This window comes from Gadus morhua, chromosome 5, assembly GCF_902167405.1.
Source record: "Gadus morhua chromosome 5, gadMor3.0, whole genome shotgun sequence".
Taxonomy (NCBI): domain Eukaryota; kingdom Metazoa; phylum Chordata; class Actinopteri; order Gadiformes; family Gadidae; genus Gadus; species Gadus morhua.
The window spans coordinates 14,415,753-14,435,074 of NC_044052.1; the positions used below are offsets into that span (position 1 = coordinate 14,415,753).

Consider the following 19,322-nt stretch of genomic DNA (forward strand, 5'->3'; position numbering starts at 1 on the left):
AAATGTCCGTGCATGACCTTTTTCAGTGGGGTAGCCTGCGACACAGCAAAATGTCACCCTTCTTACATCATTCCTATTGCTACGAGGCACAATATATTACCTTAACCCTGCACATGTTTGGATTTTATTGGACACATTTGATTGTACGGGGAGATACGCTGAAAAGCCAAACTTAATCCAGGGTGTTATCCTTCCTTACAGGAATATTAGGTAACAAACCTAAAATGAACAGAAGCACCCAAATGCAGTAGTTCGGTAGTATAAAGTGAGCGGTGCTCTGAACATATTGGTACATGATAATGAAGTTCTCTGCTCTAGTGGAGATAAACAATATAAGTTGCCCCTTGTCCCACTGATGGCTCAACAGACTGATTATGCACATATGCTACGCTATGTAAAGAAATGCGGGTTTGTGTGTGTGTGGTTGTTTTTTTAGCACTCATGTTTTCCCCATCATTATTTGAGCGAACTTCTTCACCTCCAGCCAGCGTAAAAAACCTGCACACAGATGTCTGCCGTCACATTCACACCTGTCCTACACCACTGCCAAATGTGTGTGTGCGTGGGTGTGTGTGTGCATAAAGGCATGTAAATATGTTTGTGTGCGTGGGTGCTGTGTGGTGTGCGTGTATGCACTAGTGAACTTGGCTCTGCTTGCAACAAATAACTGTTGTACTTGCAGCATTTCCAGATGCTGCTGCGACAATGCAGGGCTACGTTACTGTCCTCCCTCTAATAAACCAACTGGTAAACAAATAACTAAAGAAGATTTAAATTGTGTTTCAGTTCACAAATTCGTAAACAAGCACACATGCAACGAAACTTGGGAAGTTTCAATACTGTTATCTCAAGTTGTTTCTCCTAATAGGCTTGATTGTTGCTGAAAACCATGCGTACATGCCAATTTATTTCAGAAACATACTTTTTTTATGTTTAAGGAATAATTAAGGAATAATTCCCTGTAACAATATATATTCTCAAATCTGTTTAATGGCTTACTCTTGCACGGTTAAGTTTTCGTACGATTTTGACAAAAATGTGTACGCCTTCATTGTCAGGCTTATAAATCTCTTGGAAAGGCTGGTTTTTGCTCTTGCATACAAATCAGTCGATGTACGTCTAAATACAGACAAATAAAACAAATACAATTTATTATTGAAGGGTGGTTAAAAGCCTGGGTTAAGTTTAATAAATTAATGAATACAAAACACAGTAAAGAAAAGTGCTTTCATATTAATTCCTATCTCCGTCCTCTGAAAGTTTTGCTGTTAAAGTTTTCAGCATTCAGAGTTCTTTGTTTAACACAAACGTACCATTTTTTGTAACCATAATTAATTAACTCTGACGGTCAATCATTCCATGAAATGTCAATTAATCCTTAAAAATAAGGGTTCGGAATAGCAAATATGTTTCCAGATTTAACCAAGTTTGTAGACTTCTTCCAATCCTTATTTAGACCTCGAAGTGAACTCAATATTTCAAATTCCATACATTTCCATAATTTCCGGCCCTTCGTAGGAACCCTGCACTACACCTACAATTAGTTTGCGAGTGTATCACCAGACTAAGACGTGAATCACGACTAGATGCTTACCAGGGCAGTGTGGGCAGCAGGAGTCGTGGCTTCTGATTGGCCGCTGGCACAGCAGGGGCGGGCAGGCCTCGCTCTCGCACAGGGTCTGGCCCCGCCTGCAGGTGCACTGGCTGCAGGGGTCCATGTTCCACACCTCCCCCCCAGAGAACAGCTCTCCCCCGGGGGACACACACACAGAGGAGTCCGCCGGGACCCCCCCCCAGGGCCGGGGTGGGGAGCGGTACGGGGGAGTCTGGTGAGGCAGGGATGGTATGAGAGAGGGAGAGGGAGGGAGAGGGAGTGAGGGAGGGGGAGGAAGAGAGAGACATGGAGGTGAGATTGAGCCAGTGGAGGACATGACAGAACAAAAGTACGTTGGTGGAAGACATACATTGTCAGGAGTGTTCAGGAGTGCATTCCAAGTGAGCCTTGGAATGTAAACTAAATTAAACTAAAACTATGAAAATAGTGTAATTGTAGATTGTGCATCAGTAAATAAACATCATTGCTCCAATGCTGTGAGACAAGGAAGTATAAAGCGCACAGGGAGCGTAGATTTCGGTTCCTGTTTTTTGGCGCAGGCCAAAAAATAAAATCAATGAAATTGCTTTTAAACAGAGCAAAGCAAATGGCAGGATTTTTCCGCTCGCTTCGTCCCAAGTCCCTTTTGGACGGGAAATTTCTGTTTCCGACATTGGCCCCTGTGCTTTTGGATTAAAACCATGAACAGGAAAGAAGTACTGCCGTCCAAAAAGAAAACCCAGCGTTGTGTGGGTAACCACACTGCCAGCATCGACTAGGGTGTTGATTGGATGAGGATAAACTTGACCAGACAGACCACATGTCCCAGAGGAACCATGGTAAGTTCAACAAGAGTTCAGGGACCGCGCCCGCTATCGCTCCGGTCTGCAGCGATCAGACTGTTAGCGTCTGTCGTGTTTCTTTGGTGTAGAGCATTGCTCGAACAGGATGAGGGGGGGGGTGGGGGGGGGGGGGGGGGAATGAAAGGTTTGATGCATCTTTTGATGTTGGCGTGCTGCTGCTGCAGCAAGCAGCAAAGCCCTCTGTCAAACCAGTAGCTTTAAGATATCGTGTAGGGATCAGCAGTGACGTGATTTGAGAACATAATGAACAGGACTTTCAGGTCTACGAGACAAACAAGCTATGCTAATGTGATGTCAGCCAATGCAAGGGGCTACGGTCTGCTGAGATCCAGGACAAGGCTGTCGCTATGATGCGACGGGCTAGGTCCTGATGGTGACAGTGTTTACATGAACAATATCTATCCATCCATTCATCCATCCATCTCTATAGATATACAGTATATAAATACATTTCTACTTTGCAAGGCTACTTTATAGTGAGTTGGCAATTTTAGGGCAATGTATACATTTATAAGGTTTGCACTAGTCTATTTTGGCACGTTTCTTGAAAACATGGATTCTTGGACTGCATATCTTCTATACTTTACTAGGGATGCAACTTATGATTATTTCCATGGTCGATAATCATTCAATTCTTTTTTTCAGATTCAGCAATTTATGATTTGGTCTGCAAAATGTCATAAATATTCGCAAAGGCCCATAACAAGTTACCAAAGTCAAAATGATGCTTACTCTGACATGCATTTCAAGTATAACTAAAGTATGTTATGATGATGCATCAAACAATAGTTTAATTTCTAAATCATTAAGAAGTTACATTTGTACTTGATAAATGACTTAAAAGATGAACTGATGATCAAAAGAAGGTTTGCTCACTAACGTAATCGATTCTAATTAGAATAATATATATTATTGATTACCCGCGTCCGATGGTTAGGCTTCCCGGACACATTTAGTATAACGCTTCGGTGTGTGGCATATTTAATATGCAACATCGCTTATTATAATGCTCACAGCTGTTGCACAACAACAGCACTAAAAAAGGTTGCTTAAAGTTGGCATGGGTCGTAAACCATGGGGATAACACGGCCCCCTCTTTCCTAAAACTCTCAGCCCCAGAACACATATTTATTTTTAATCACATAGTGATTATAACATATGTGATTGTTGTCCTGTCTCGAAACAATCACATAGACAGTATATATGTGTGTATATATATTATATCTATATATATATATATAATGGAATTGGAGGAGGAAAATAATTACCTGGACCAAGTAGGACAGCATTGCCCTGGCTGGATTGTGGGATTCTCGCACTCGGGAACGGGACACGAGATCAGGGAACACATCTCCCGGTCGCCATGGCAATAGCAGTCCCGGCAGCCATCGTGCCAGCTCTCGCCATCGTCGTGATGCAGGCCGTCCATGGAGAGACACACGGCCTTCCCGCCTGAAGGCGCCTCGGAAGAGACACTGAAGACGGTGGGGGGGGTGGTACAAATACAAAGCATTGGGTTGATTTGTCTTCGTCTTTATAAGATTGAACTTTTAGAACATACATTAGTGCTCTGCGATTAATCAAATTTGATCGCGAATTCAATTTAAGCGGTCAAACGATCACACAATTAACAATCAATTTTTTCGATATATATTTTTTTTATTCTTTTATAGAAAGGGCAGAACAGCTGGATACTAGGGGTGTAACTGTACACAAAAAACTTGGTTCGGTACGTACCTCGGTTTTGAGGTCACGGACTTTCACTCAATCTTTATGTTTTTTGCCAGAAAAATCAGTTTATCCACACAGCAAGATAATAATACCCAAAATTTGAGTGTACATACGTTGTACCCTACATGTTACTCCCGTATACCACAATGCAATGTGGTCGTGTTTTTCGGAGGAGAAGAAGAAGCTGAATAACCGCGAAAACAAATACATTTAATGATGGAGACTCCGGCTTTCGTTTAAAAATGTCAACAATTTATTTGGGATTTAATATTGAATACTTAACATTCAAAATTAATGTTAAATATCCAGCTTTCCTCATGAGTGCCCGGTTTGTTTACATGATGTGGTTGCATCTGTCTGCGTCACAGAAATACCCGGCGCATTTACTAACGCAAATGACGTTTAGAAATGTTCAGCGTAGTGTCCGAATTCTTGTTTATTCGTTCCCTAAATAGTGCACTATATCGTGAACACTATATAGGGAATAGTGAGTGAGTGAATAGGTAACGGTTTCGAACACAGCTGCAGTGTGCACAACTGCATGTGCGGCCGCAGTATGTTCCACACATGCGGTCCTCCACTTAATATGTCCGTATGGAAACTCGTTCGGTTCGCCTCCGTACCGAACCGAGCACCCCGTACCGAAACGGTTCAATACAAATACATGTACCGTTACACCCCTACTGGATACATATCTGTATATCATTTTAGATTGGAACATTTTCTTTTTGAGCATTTTGTGAATTTTTTTAAGGCGAAATTTCAAAGTTCTCAGTTGCAGCAAAAAAAGAGACGTGCTGAATAAATAGAACATGTTTTCAAAGTCAAAAATAATCCTTTGGATAATCGTGATTTCAACATTGACCAAAATAATTGTGATTATGATTTTTCACAGAATCGAGCAGCCCTACTTTACATTGATTAATCTTTTCTTGTCAAACTTTAGTAGTCTGTATATTATCCACTCCGATGATGGTTGAACCCACCTCTGCACACGCAGCGCAGACAGCCCAGAGTGTCCGTCTCAAAGCCCATTGTACAGGACAGGTCACATGGCACCTCTGGACATTTCTTGCATCTGCAGGTGTCACAGCCGTGCCTGTTCTTACTGAGATTGAGAATCAGAGAGAGAGAGTCAGATAAAACAGATAGATTGAGAGTCAGAGAGAGTCAGAGAGAGAGAGAGAGAGGGTCGGATAGGGTGATAGAGTAGAGAGAGACGAAGAGAGAGAGACAGAGTCAAAGACAGAGACGGAGACACACAGAGAGAGAGAGAGAGAGAGAGAGAGAGAGAGAGAGAGAGAGAGAGAGAGAGAGAGAGAGACAAAAGACATTGATATTATGAAGCAGCAACTACTAAATGGGGAAACTGAGGTGAATTATTAACAGTGATTAACACACAAATTAGTGTGTTAATTGATGCCCTTGGGTCCGTCTGTCCCCTGTTTTCAACCCATCTCTAGAAGCAGTAGGCATACCCAGTACTGTGGCTGTGAACTCAATGCAGAGCTAAGCCTGTGTTCAAAGGCTAGCGAGATGACTAACCTTCAAACTTAATGTATGAGTACAAAAAAAACAGAACACGCAAATGAAACGCATGTGAACACAAATACAAGGAACTGCACCCACCGTGCTGGATACGTTCAAGACAAAATAATATGTCGAATGAGAAGTACGAACGTACAGACAAAAACCTGGTCCAGCCCCATTCAAAGAGTAAAGAAAGACCTGCTAGTACGACCCAACCATAGAAACATGCACCAAAGTGTTTGTGTTGTTTATGGAGCACTCCAAGCCAATCCGAAGCACTGATTGCATTTTTGTGGTTGGTTAGCAGTTAAATTATCCTTGATCCCATGACACCGACGTGCCTCACTCAAAAAACGAAACATTCTGCCGTTTTATATTTCTTGAATACATGTCTGTAAATCGCTCAAACAAGTGGAGTGGAGAGAAAATTTCCAAAAAGCTTATTTTAACCACTGCTCACAAATACTCTGACAAAGGCAGAAAGATTCTTGTGAGTAATGGTACTTGTGGGAGTTGAAGGCAGCACTTTTGGGCATGGGAATATGAACAAATTAAAATTATGAATCCACATGCATCCACACTTCAACAGGAAGGGAAGAGACAGCTCTTGAAATAATTATAATGACACAGGAAGAACACAATCATGCGTGGTATGAAATCACACTTGATGTACGAAAGCAACTAAGACCTGAACTCATATGCTTGGCCATATATGCAAAACGAGGAGGTTGTGTCTGAAATTATATTTGGCAGTGATTCGTTATTGTTCCCACTCCAAGAAAAGAAACACCTCTTATGAGCTTATGACTAGAGCCATTACTTTGGAATGGCGGTCTCTAACTCAGAGTGTCAACAATTGCATGCTTCTAACCCCACCGCTTTCATGGTCTCCTCCTTCTTCCCCTCCCTCTCCCATCAACCCATCCACAGCTCCCCTTTGTCAAGATATAATTTCTATATCCCTTATACCCCACTCCCCTTCCTTATTGCCACGCTCCGACACTTTCCTAATCAGGAAGTTGTCCGCGTGGCTCATCGTCTGGTTGGCTGATAAACAGCTGCTATCTCGGCCTATCGCGCGCGCCCTCCCCGACAAATAATAATAATATTGATAATAATAATATCAGAGCTGCCGTGGCAACGCATACACCGTGACAATGAATGATTCAGACCAAAGCGGCGATGGCTCGATGGCTGGGGTGGGGGGGGGGAGTCAGGAGGGTTTGGAGGAGATCAATCTTAAATTAGAATGGGCGATGACGGGCACGAGACAAGGCCTGCGGGCGCCCCGCTGCGCCCTGGGATGGAGAAGGGGGCTGGAACATGACCAATGCACCAGAAATGACAGATGGAGAAAGCGAGAAAATAAAGGGAAGTAATGGTGTGTGTTTATATATATAGTACGTCTAGCATGTGCTGCCCCATGGAGTGTGCGTCCTTGTGCGTTGCTATTTTTGTGCATTTGCGTGTGTTATTATACGAATGTAGGGTTAACGGTGACCTGGGACATGAAAGAATTCATATTGAGTCTGGGGAAACGTAGAAATATAAGTGGATCCGTTTGATGTGCGTGTGTGTGTGTGTGTCTGTGTGTCTGTGTGTCTGTGTGTGTGTGTGTGTGTGTGTGTGTGTGTGTGTGTGTGTGTGTGTGTGTGTGTGTGTGTGTGTGTGTGTGTCTGTGTGTCTGTGTGTGGACGTTGGCGCCTGCTTACTGGTAGCCGAAGGGACAGGCCCGGTCACAGACCAGGATCTTGCATCGTCTGTGGTGTGGGCGACACTGGCATGTCTCACAGCCATCGGCGTCTGTCTGCCGGCCAAACACACACTTGACACTGCATCCGGAGATCAGTGCACTGCAGTGCTCCTCTCCTGCGCACACACACACACAAAATATCATATACATGACTGCAAAAAATGACACACATACACTCGCAAAATCACATACACACACACAATTCAATACACACACACACACACACACACCCACACACACAAAATCCCATAAACACACACAATCACATGCACACCCGCCAAAAGTACATACACACCAATACACACAGATGCATTTTATATAGATGCATTGTAATGTTCCTCTGTCTTGGGTAATGAGCTATACTTTTGGATTGCTAAACTCCCCGATTTTATCCGGTGACATGGTTTAGTAACAATCAGACCTTATAATGACCATTAAAGGCTTTTTCTGCAGTTCATGAGAGCCTCTCTCTGGGCCCATTAAGGTAAACGGTAAACAAAGTCAGGATGGCTATTGTTATAAGAGTAAAGACGGCTCTGTGGTCTTTTTGGCATCTGCGATGTTGTTCACTTTATAATCTATATACATTGTTCATGAGCTTGAAGCTCAATAATGAATAGTCTGGAATTTCACGGCTCAAGACTAAATTCCGCATTTTTTCCAGGCGGGGGAGACTGAAAACTAGTCAGATATTATCTGTGGCCATCTAGGGACGTTACAGAGCAGCTGCGTAACTCCGGAGCCATTACAGACCATCAGGGCGGGAATCACTCACACATATGCTCTGATTAAATGCACCGATGACAATCATTATCCAGGACACAATCGCAAATTCAGCCTGTGATCAAAAAGGCTCAAGCATCACTTAACAATACCATTTAGTTCCAGGAAACACAAATGTAATCACTCGAGGAATACATTCCATTAAACTTCCCATTTTGTAACTGGATTGTTTCTTCCTGGAGGGATTAGTCTATTTTCTGAATGGTTATTTTTCTAAGTTAGTAGGATTATAGAATTGGGACAAAGAACCAATTTTCGGGGGTAGTGTTGATTTTCCCACCTACAGAAAAAGAAAAATAGCACCGTCGCGAAGTATGAAAGCATATCGACATGATTGAGACAATTTGGGTGACCTATCAGAAATCAGAACCTAATTCTGCAAATCAAGCAGGGAATGTTTGCCATTGCAAAACAATATCCAGAAAAGGTATTGCCTCTTCAGTTAATTGTGTTTAGTACAAAGCGGTGTGCTACGTGTTAATAACAGGAGATATTGGAAAGAGTTCTACTGACTGGTTTGGCAGCGGCAAGCCAGGCATCCCCGGGAGTCCGTGGGGTAACCGTAGCGACAGTCGCTCTCAGAAAGCAGGCAGTTCTCCTCAGGACAGGTAGGGGGCGCCATGGTGATGTAGCTGGGCTCTAAGGCACGAGCAGCGCACGCACGCGCACGCACACACACACACACACACACACACACACACACACACACACACACACACACACACACACACACACACACACACACACACACACACACACACACACACACACACACACACACACACACACACAAAATCGAAGCAGATGGTTGACAGTTTAGTGCTTCAGCAAAACTGCAGGGACATAACTTTAACAGGTGAAGAGCCAGGATCCCAATGACTAGTAACAATCGGAAAGAGGATTTTAAACCTTTCTCAAACCTATACCAACAACCTCCATGACAGTGCAGGCGAGGGCAGAAATGTCGTAATGGAAGCTGTCATACAGTCCTCTCTGAATCCACTACTAAGGTGCACTGGGGAAGGCATCTCCAAAAGCGTACATACCAACAAAATACACCAGTTGGGTGTCAGTTTGAAAATATAAGTGTGTATTAACACAAAGCTTTGCCCGCCACCAGCCAAGCAAGACTAAACCCATTTATATGTATAATCATGTCTTCTAAAAAAAAACATTGCTCAGTATTTTATCAAATTATGTTATTAAGTAAATATGTGAATGCCTGAATAACTTAATGTGTCAGGCTTTTCATACCCAAGGACTTCATACCCAAGATAATAAAAAAAGGACACATGGTGCAAGTCCAGCCATGGTTTTGCTGCACCCTGGCACTGGCCCAACTGTTCTAATTAGAAAATCCAGAACCTTGTCTCTTAATGCTGAGCAGGACTTAAGCCTTCTGAACCAGGCCTTATCGATTGTGCTCTACAGCAGAGGATCAAACTACTTTTACTAATGTACCCCCACTAGGATATTTATTTTAAGCCAAGAACCCCCTTTCGCCAGCAAAAAAACTTTTTGAGAGGATAATATATGAAGAACTAATATAATATAATGTATGTGTATATTACTTGATGTGAACATGTACGTGAAATGGGCGTTGCAAATATGCAGAAAGATATACCGATCTTTTAGTTTTCTGAATGTTAGGTTGGTATTCCTATTTCGACACATTCTTTTTTACAGTGGCATTATTTAGCACTTGTTCATAAACAACATTAGAATATCGAAAAGTACTCAATATATTCTTTGATGTCGCAAGAACCCCTGAAATCTCTCGAATGGCCCTCAGGGGCTTGCATACCCCCATTTGAGAAACAATGCTCTAGCCTCTACAGAACCGACATCCGTGCATCAGTGTGTAGATGGTGCATTTCTACATATGTTTTGAATATGGCAAAGACTCTAATAGCCCAATTCCCTTACAACATGAACGATTTAGGTAGGTCTTTGGAATAAGAGATGCGATGGCACATGCAAGATGCAGTTATTAGCTATTCTGGGAGAACAGCCACTGGCAGAGTTTTAAAACCCCATTAGAGGCTTTGAATTATGTTCTACAGACACCATCTTTATCTTTTGGATTGTTTACTAGTTCTACAGTCATTGTCAGGAGGCCGGATGTTCACGAGGACTCGAGTACATTGACACACCACAATATCACATTGTATTTTAAGTTTTACACATCTATGAGTCAAATTGATAAAACCATGAGCCACTTGCGGCTTGTTTTCATATTTAAAAAATGAGGAATATGAATTATGATGAACCTTGCTTTATCTTACTAGGTGGGCGAAAGTGTTGTGTGTGTGTGTGAGAGAGAGAGAGAGAGAGAGAGAGAGAGAGAGAGGAGAGAGAGAGAGAGAGAGAGGAGAGAGAGAGAGAGAGAGAGAGGAGAGAGAGAGAGAGAGAGAGAGAGAGAGAGAGAGAGAGAGAGAGTGTGTGTGTGTGTGTGTGTGTGTGTGTGTGTGTGTGTGCAAGTGAGAGTGTGTGTGAGTGTGTGATTTTCTGAGATACAAATTAAAGTGTGTTTTGATCACATATACTTAAGCAAGCACTTAGCATTTGTACCATCCCATCCTCAAAGAGTTCAGTAAGTATTAAAAAGAAAAATATAATGGTCTGGCCGAATGATGTCCAATTTAATAAATTGGGACAATTCCAAATGAGCATTTACAATAATTACAACTTTTGGAATTGAAGTGATTCTTACAAGGGCAGTCAAAGGCCTAGAATGCAACTAGGACTGATCATGTGTATGTGTATATTATATATATATATATATATATATATATATATATATATATACAAATATGTGAATGTACACGATTTGCCTTACATACTGTGTGGGATGTGTGTTGTGTGCCGCTGGTCAATTTGCATGTCTGACCATTATCTGAAGTCACTGGCAATCATCGATGTTGTCACGGCAACCCAACACAGTGTAAGCAACTGCATGGGAGCAATAACTAGCAGCGAGCGCCACCACATAGCGCTCCTGGGCCCAGTGATAATTACTTCCTGCAGAAACGCTACAAACCGGGACTGCGGACATCTTGTGACCGTTCCCTGAGGTGGGGGAGCTGGTCGTTCCTACCTGCCTTTCATAATCACCACTCAACCAGAAAACGAGCAACCTATCTGAGTAGGAAAAAAGAACACACACACCTGTACAACGGCTGCACAATATAGCACATTTATATTCAAGGGTTGTGGTCCCCTACCATACAAAAAGATTTTGTATTAGACCCAACCAATAACAACCACTTATCTAATAAGAGGCGGGATAAAAATAGCGTGGCATAGGCACTTCCAACAACAACAAAGATGGCTGCCGCTGATGTTAGAATGTCTGTTGATTTCACTATTGAGACAGTGTTAAACAAACTGGACGGTTTATATTCCCTAAAGCTTTTGTTGAGAAAATATATGTTGTTTTTCGTCGCTCAGTGCTGCGTCACCCGTATCACTGCAGTGATTGGTTGTAGGCCTATCCAATTGCGTCCAGAGGCATTTTGGTCTGCGCCCGTTGGTGACGGAAATCAAAAATGACCACAGAGGTCCCACACGAATTGCAGTTTGCAATTCGTCTGGGACCTCTCTGTTCATTTTATATTTATATATGTAGTAAGCTAGCATCGCCAGATGAATAACAGTTTGCAATTCGTCTGGCAATGCAAGCTTACTACAATACAGACATTCTTTTGAAAAATATTGTTTTTAACGCACACACTGAAGTGATCAAATGCGACTGGGATTCCCCAAATAGCCCTACTCGAGACCAGAAAGGCCAAACAGGAAATGTGTAGAATTTTTGTGTTACACCCAATTTCAAAACGACATCATATCGACTTGGAAAGGTGGTCATGTCAGAAAAGATAAACAGGTTCTTCAAAATATAGACAAATGAAGACAATAAAATCGCATTGGTACTTGGCTGGCCATATCGCTTATCTTAATATCGAGCCATGATAAGCCATTCCATCACACTTGTTGACACAATGTCACAAGCCCCGCCCACTTAAGTGCTGGGTGGGGAAACCCCCTAGTGGCCATGGGAGGAGGGCCCGGGAAGATCTTATCAGCGGTGTTGTTTCCTGCTGTAGGGAGATAGCTGCAGATAGCATCAGTGGTCGTTTAGTGGTTGATGGTCAAATATGTGCGGAGGGACAGGAGAGGAAGTGAGGGGAGGAGGAGGAGGGGCGGAGAGGAGGAGAGGAAAAGAAAGAAGGTGAGAGAGCCAAGGTCAGGCACAGACATGGCTCTGATGAGAGGCGGTGTGTGTGTGTGTGTGTGTGTGTGTGTGTGTGTGTGTGTGTGTGTGTGTGTGTGTGTGTGTGTGTGTGTGTGTGTGAGGTGACTGAAAGAGGAGAGACAAGGCATGCGTCTCTCATGGGAATCGGAAAATCAACGAAGCAGGAAGAGAGAAAAAAACACCAATAACAACAGACTGAGGGAGTGTGTTTGAGGGGAAGGAGGAAATAAAAGAGAATATAAGCATGAGCTCATTTGTGTGTGTGGGTCTGTGTTTGTATGTGTGTATGTGTGTGTGTGAACTTCATTAAACAGTAACTGACACTGTGGCCATCTGCCTCAAGGTGACTGCCACAAACAGCTTCCCTGCGCTCGCCCTCGCTCTCACACACACACACACACACACGCGTGCACACACACACACACACACACACACACACACACACACACACACACACACACACACACACACACACACACACACACACACACACACACACACACACACACACACACCTTCAGTCTATTGCTATACTCTCTTGCTTTTTGTCAGTGTCTTTGGAATTACCTTGTCTTCTCGTCTATATGACCCTTTTCAACATACTGCTTTATTTTGTGTTTTCCAAAGTCAAGAACTAAAAGTTTAGTTACTATTATCAATATTCCCACATATTTTTCTTCCTTCTTAAAATAAATACACAGCAATACACACCTGCGTGCCAGTGTACCACCGCAGCCTTTTGTGTTGCGTCTGTTTCCAAGGTAACATAATAAAAAAAACAACGTATTTGTTTGTGGCCAAGTTTGACGCCAATCTATAAGGGCTGTGCGGATACCACTTTTATCGACTCCCCGTAACTTTCATTATCTGAAGATAAAAATATTGATCTAATTGATGTTCATGTGCGCAAGCATTTCACACAAACGTGCAATCGCAAAGATTAAATCTGGGCTTCACCAGCTTACAGGGAAATAACCATAACCTATTATTCAGTAGTATGAAGACTAAGCCGTGCATATACACTTACTCCTTGATGTGTGTTTGTGATGGGGATGGTATTTTTTGAGGATAAAGATGCATTTTCTATAAGCCGCAGGTACGGCAAAACTGGGTTGTTTTTATGTGGTGTTGTCAAGAAGTATTGCCAATGTTTATTGTACATCTTTTACTCGCAAACCTCTAATTTAAATGAGCATTTGGGCTTTCCATCGTGAAAGCATTAAGAACATCACAATTTATTACTGAAACGCAGAACATTTTTTTCTCTGAAGTCTTTGTGTTTGCAAAATCTACCTAAGCCGGTCAGGAATAAAAGCCTACCTCGAAAAATACGTAATATCTGCTGCACAAACAGAATGCATGTTTTGCATATATATACATTTAATGGTTTTGTATATATCTGTGTGTGTTTGTTGGGGCCCAGTCTCTAGTCTCCTTACAGGTGGGTAAAGCACAACATGGCTTGTGATATTTGCCCGATAACTATCTGTAACATGCCGTTTTTAGATGCAGAGGTAACTTCCCATGTCAGTAAAATAATTATAATAAATTATGGAACTGACTCCATCTGACACGATTTCCATTTGCCAAAAAAGCGACATTAATTTGAAAGGCACCAAGGGCGATTGTTTTTGCGGCTCCAGCCTGCGATATCAATTTGTCTAACCAATCACAATAAGGAGTTTTTGTCAGAGTCACCGTGGTACATTCAGAGACCCATTATCACCATCTTTAACATGCATTCATCATTCATCTCAATCATCTCTATAGCAGTCCGTGCTACAAGCCATTGATTACTGAATATAGGTTACTTTTTATACCATGACGTGGTGCAGTTATATAGCAAAAGTCTAGCATTGGATACCAACTTTGTCTGAAAGACTGATACTTTTATCGACCAAAAGTGAAACAACCTCAAGTCAACTCTATGCATACATAAAAGAACGCCCCAAATGCAGACAAGACCCACCCAATTATCATAATTCCTCTCTCGCCATTCGCCACACCATTTTACAGTTGGATTAAAAAGTGAAACTCCATTATAATTGAATCCTCTGAATACATATGATACGTTGGCTGAATGGACGGAGCATAAGCTCGTTTTTATCCGGCTTTATAGGTTGAGGGCTGAATCCAGCTGTCTTTTTCACTGCCAAAATTGTTAATGAATAATGCAGCATATCCGCCTCGTAACTGATAGTTGACTGCAATTTGTTGGGTCAGAGTTTACGATTTCGGACCGAACAATTTTACCGATTGTACTTATCCTAAAGTTTTATTTCAGTGTTTGTTTACCCTTTAATACCTATAATCACACTTTTTCTATTGTGTGTGTGTGTGTGTGTGTGTGTTTCTGTGTGTGTGTGTGTGTGTGTCTGTGTGTGTGTGTGTGTGTGTGTGTGTGTGTGTGTGTGTGTGTGTGTGTGTGTGTGTGTGTGTGTGTGTGTGTGTGTGTGTGTGTGTGTGTGTGTGCTTGTGTGTGCGCGGGTGCGTGTATGCACTTGCGTGCGCGTATGTGTGTGTGTGTGTGTGTGTGTGTGTGTGTGCTTGTGTGTGCGCGGGTGCGTGTATGCACTTGCGTGCGCGTCTGTATGTGTGTGTGTGTGTGTGTTTCTGTGTGTGTGTGTGTGTGTGTGTGTGTGTGTGTGTGTGTGTGTGTGTGTGTGCTTGTGTGTGCGCGGGTGCGTGTATGCACTTGCGTGCGCGTCTGTATGTGTGTGTGTGTGTGTGCTTGTGTGTGTGTTTGTGCTTGTGTGTGCGCGGGTGCGTGTATGCACTTGCGTGTGCGTCTGTATGTGTGTGTGTGTGTGTGTGTGTGTGTGCGTACCCTCGCAGACGGGACAGCACTCCCCGGGCACCTTGACCGGACTGAGGCAGTTGTGGGCGCAGGCGGCGGCCACGCAGCGCCGCTCGCCCGCCACACACTGGCAGAAGGTGCAGTCGTCCTCGCGCCAGTGCTCGCCGTGCCCCACGATGCGGCCGTTGACGTAGCAACCGGCGGCGCTCAGTGCTGGGAAGATGGGATCTGCGGGTCAGGATGGGGGGGGGGGGGGGATTTTAGTTTGATCGTTTTTTTGGAGAAAACAAAATGGAAAATCTTTTAATGTGAGATATTACACACCAGGTGTGAGTGTGATTAGCCGTTACGAGCCGTTTTGAAAATCGGCCTCTTCTGACATCACAAGTGGGCGTGTCCGCCTAGACGTGTGCTGGATAGATCAGTCTACCATCCGACCCAGTGGACTGCAGCAAACGTTGCTCATCTGTCCGTCATACATCCAGGTGGACACGCCCACTTGTGATGTCAGAAGAGGCTTGTAACGGCTAATCACACTCACACCTTGTGGTATAATATGTCACCTTTAAGGGAAATTAAATACGAGATTGTGTATAATCACGGATCAACTTTTGATAGCCGTAGAATATTCAGGAAAATTCATATGCATTCACAGCCACGCCTAGCGGGGGAACAAGGGACGTGTGTTTCTGCCACTTGCACAAACAATTCCCACGGATGAATCGAAGAACTTTCGAAACAGCACGTTCGTGTTCTTTCTCTCCGCGTTAGGATAGGGAACAATCTGAAATAACAACTTTCACAGGCCAGTGCTGGACACATTCACCGGTGTGTAACGTCGAATCAAGATACCTCAGATCCATTACCGAGTGCAAGCAGTCACGGCTGGCTTTCTATACAGATTGAATGGAATCTGTTGGTTATTCAGTGTAAATATGCGAAATATGCCAAACGTGTCGGTGGATTTTATGCTGTTTGAGTGGCGCGTGACCCTTAAGGCCAATCAGAGTCTGTCAATCGGAAATCTCTGCCTGCTCATTGATCCGAAGATACTGCCATGCTTGCCTAAAAAAAGTCTATACATATATATATATATATATATATATATATATTTATTTATTTATTAGGGGTGAAGCAGTTCACAAAGCTCACGGTTCATTAGGATCCGGAAAGCTGGCGTCACGGTGTCATGTCATTTTATATTTGCATTAAGACTCCCCATCTATCATCGTAACAGTGAACAACATGGATAGCTCGGCTTCCAGCAGTAAATGGAAACAAACAAAAACAAACCAAGGTACTAGTTAAGCAGGTAGTGGTGTGTGTGTGTGTGTGTGCGTGTGTGTCTGTGTGTGTGTGTGTGTGTGTGTGTGTGTGTGTGTGTGTGTGTGTGTGTGTGTGTCTGTGTCTGTGTCTGTGTCTGTGTCTGTGTATGCGTTTGTATGCGTTTGTATCTTACCCTCACAGACTGGGCAGCACTCTCCGGGAGGAGTGTATTGCCGTGTGCAACGCAGTTTACCACACTGGGCATGGTAACAGTTGGCCACTCCCCCTTTGCATCGGCAGAAACGGCAGCCGTCCAATTGGAAGAGCTCGCCCTCTTCGCGCTCCACTCCTCCGAACAGACACACCGACTTGGTATCTACCATGAAGAAGGAGGAGGGTACAATTCCGATATAATGTAAGAGATTGGTATTTTATTATAAATGCACACAAATAGCAAATTCTTGATGAAAGTTGTGCAACGGCTCATTGACACTCCTAGCAAGAACTGATGGAAGGAGAATACAAAAGGTATATTCAAAATTGTCTTTGTTTGTCAACTATCATCTTATTGCGTGTACCCAACTGAATGGGGGGGGGGGGGGGGGGGTCTTTAGTTGACCTAAGATGGTTGTGAGTGTGTGTGGTTGATGGCTGGATTAAGCAGCCTAACCTGGCCTGAGTCAGACTGATTGGACCCAGCCCCAGAGTCCAATCAGTCTGACTTGGGCCATGTGAGGCTGCTTAAATTGAACTAAGATGATTGTTGTGGGTGTGTGTGGCTGATGGCTGGATTAAGCAGCCTCACATGACCCGAGTCACACTGATTGTACTCCAGGGCTGGGTGGGGCTGCATACCTGTTATTCATTTGCCAATGCCCACAAACAACTTCTAATAGAAGGCCTATATATTATGGGGCATTTTTCCAAGTTTTAACCACAACTTAAAAAAATCCAACAATTCCCACAGTGCAATGTGTTTGAGGACCACGTCCAGCTGCCTCCACCGATGCATTTGAAGATCGCTCAAGCTCTCTTTCTTCGTTGATAATCCAGGGGAGTGGTTGACATGAATGAGAGGGTGTGTGAACCACTTTGAACATATGGAGGCCAAAAACAATGATGGATAAAGCACCGAGGTGAAGGAAGGGTTGAGGAGAGAAAGTGTGGAAAAGACTGATTAAAGAAAACCTGCACTGAATGGTAAACATAAGCCGACAGACGCAGGCTAGATATTAAAGGTATGGTTTAGGTTTGTGTGTTTCTTTGCACATGTGTTGTGTATGTCTGAAGAAAAAGATCTGCCACATCTTGGTATCCATAGCAACCAAAGGCACAAGCTAGCTTCACATTCTCAGTCAGTGCCTAATATAATGGTTTTACTTCTAATCGCATCCACGTACACACACACACACACTCACACACTCACACACACGCACGCGCATCGCACCCAGTTGATCCTTTTTTTTCACCAGGCCATGTTCAGGTTAAGAGCGTCGTCCTTTACCCCCTATACTTTAGCTCTCTGCGCTCCTTATTCTGCCAATCCCCTCCCTTTCGCCATCATTTTTCCCGCCACCTATTTTTATTTTTTCATTATTGAAGGGAGAGGGTGTTCTCTCCTGAAAATTGGACCTGCAGTGGGTGGGACAAACCGGGCGGAAAATCGGGTTAAAAGAAGTAGTGTCATTATTACTTTTATATGAATGTACTGCATGGTTTTTCTTCTGTTGGACAAAAATGTTAGGTTAACATACATTTCAATTTTTGATGTCTGCTGACATTTTGCCTGCAGTAGTCATGTTTAATTGTGTAGCAACACCAATCATTAAAAGCAGATCAAGATGAAATAAAGCCACATTAATTAAGATTGAATTACCACAGATGACCCACTAAAGCGAATGCTGAATTCACTCAGGCAGTTGGGAGTTGAAAGCGAATTGCTGAGGTTAAAACAAGAAGTACCGAACGATTAAATGCTACGCTTTTAAGGGCTGAATGTCTCAACACTGAACATGTAAACATGCTATATGCATAGACATCTATGAGATGACACATGTTGCACACATGCATCTGTGATTACTCAGTAGAAGATTAGCTAAGGTACATATATATATATATATAGCTAAGAAGTACCAATGTATCCAATAACGTTCACTTTGGTCTTTCCAGCTACATATATGTTTAATTAGAAACTAAACGTCTAAATGTCTGTAAAAATTTTGATTTTGACAGACAGAGCTAAAGTTTTTTTATTCGTGCAATGTATTTACCAGCTTGTTGTGATAAAGAAAAACTTGAATGCTTGGCAGAATTACAGTTTAATTAATATAGCACGTAAATGTCTATGTGTTTTAATATCATTCCCGAACAATCGTTTCTAGTACGAAATACAATGGCCTATCACGCTCTCTTTCTCTTGCTGTGAGTATAGTGGAATGGCAATACTGACATGGAGTCTGAGTAAGAAAGAGGATATCAACATGCACATATATTCCCCCACTGTGTTTCACACAGATATGTCACTGTGGTCCCATAGACATCAGCGTAGAAAGACTGCAGATAGGCTTGCAAGACATACGGTAACCCAAGCCTTGATCCCAGAATCCAGGTGTCGCACCCCCACCCCCACTGTGTCACTGGACTTGAAAGGCACCCTGGCTGTAAGCTCCAGACAACCAGCGAGGGAATGAGTGAAAGCCTCCTCTTGGGCTCGATGTTGTGTTGCTTGTGGAGACAAACACACACACACA

The 19,322-nt window shown here is 43.1% G+C and overlaps 1 protein-coding gene across 1 annotated transcript in view; it reads right to left on the reverse strand.

Moving 5' to 3' along the window:
• The window catches only part of crim1 (cysteine rich transmembrane BMP regulator 1 (chordin-like)), a 90,693-nt gene that overhangs the window by 15,973 nt on the left and 55,398 nt on the right, over positions 1-19,322 (reverse strand). The window contains exons 6-13 of the mRNA XM_030357131.1: positions 16,766-16,948; positions 15,337-15,534; positions 8,768-8,893; positions 7,431-7,587; positions 5,171-5,296; positions 3,726-3,932; positions 2,295-2,313; positions 1,595-1,826 (exon numbers count right to left, since the gene is read on the reverse strand). Of these exons, the coding sequence (XP_030212991.1) occupies positions 1,595-1,826; positions 2,295-2,313; positions 3,726-3,932; positions 5,171-5,296; positions 7,431-7,587; positions 8,768-8,893; positions 15,337-15,534; positions 16,766-16,948 (1,248 nt within the window). The remainder of the gene's footprint in view (positions 1-1,594; positions 1,827-2,294; positions 2,314-3,725; positions 3,933-5,170; positions 5,297-7,430; positions 7,588-8,767; positions 8,894-15,336; positions 15,535-16,765; positions 16,949-19,322) is intronic.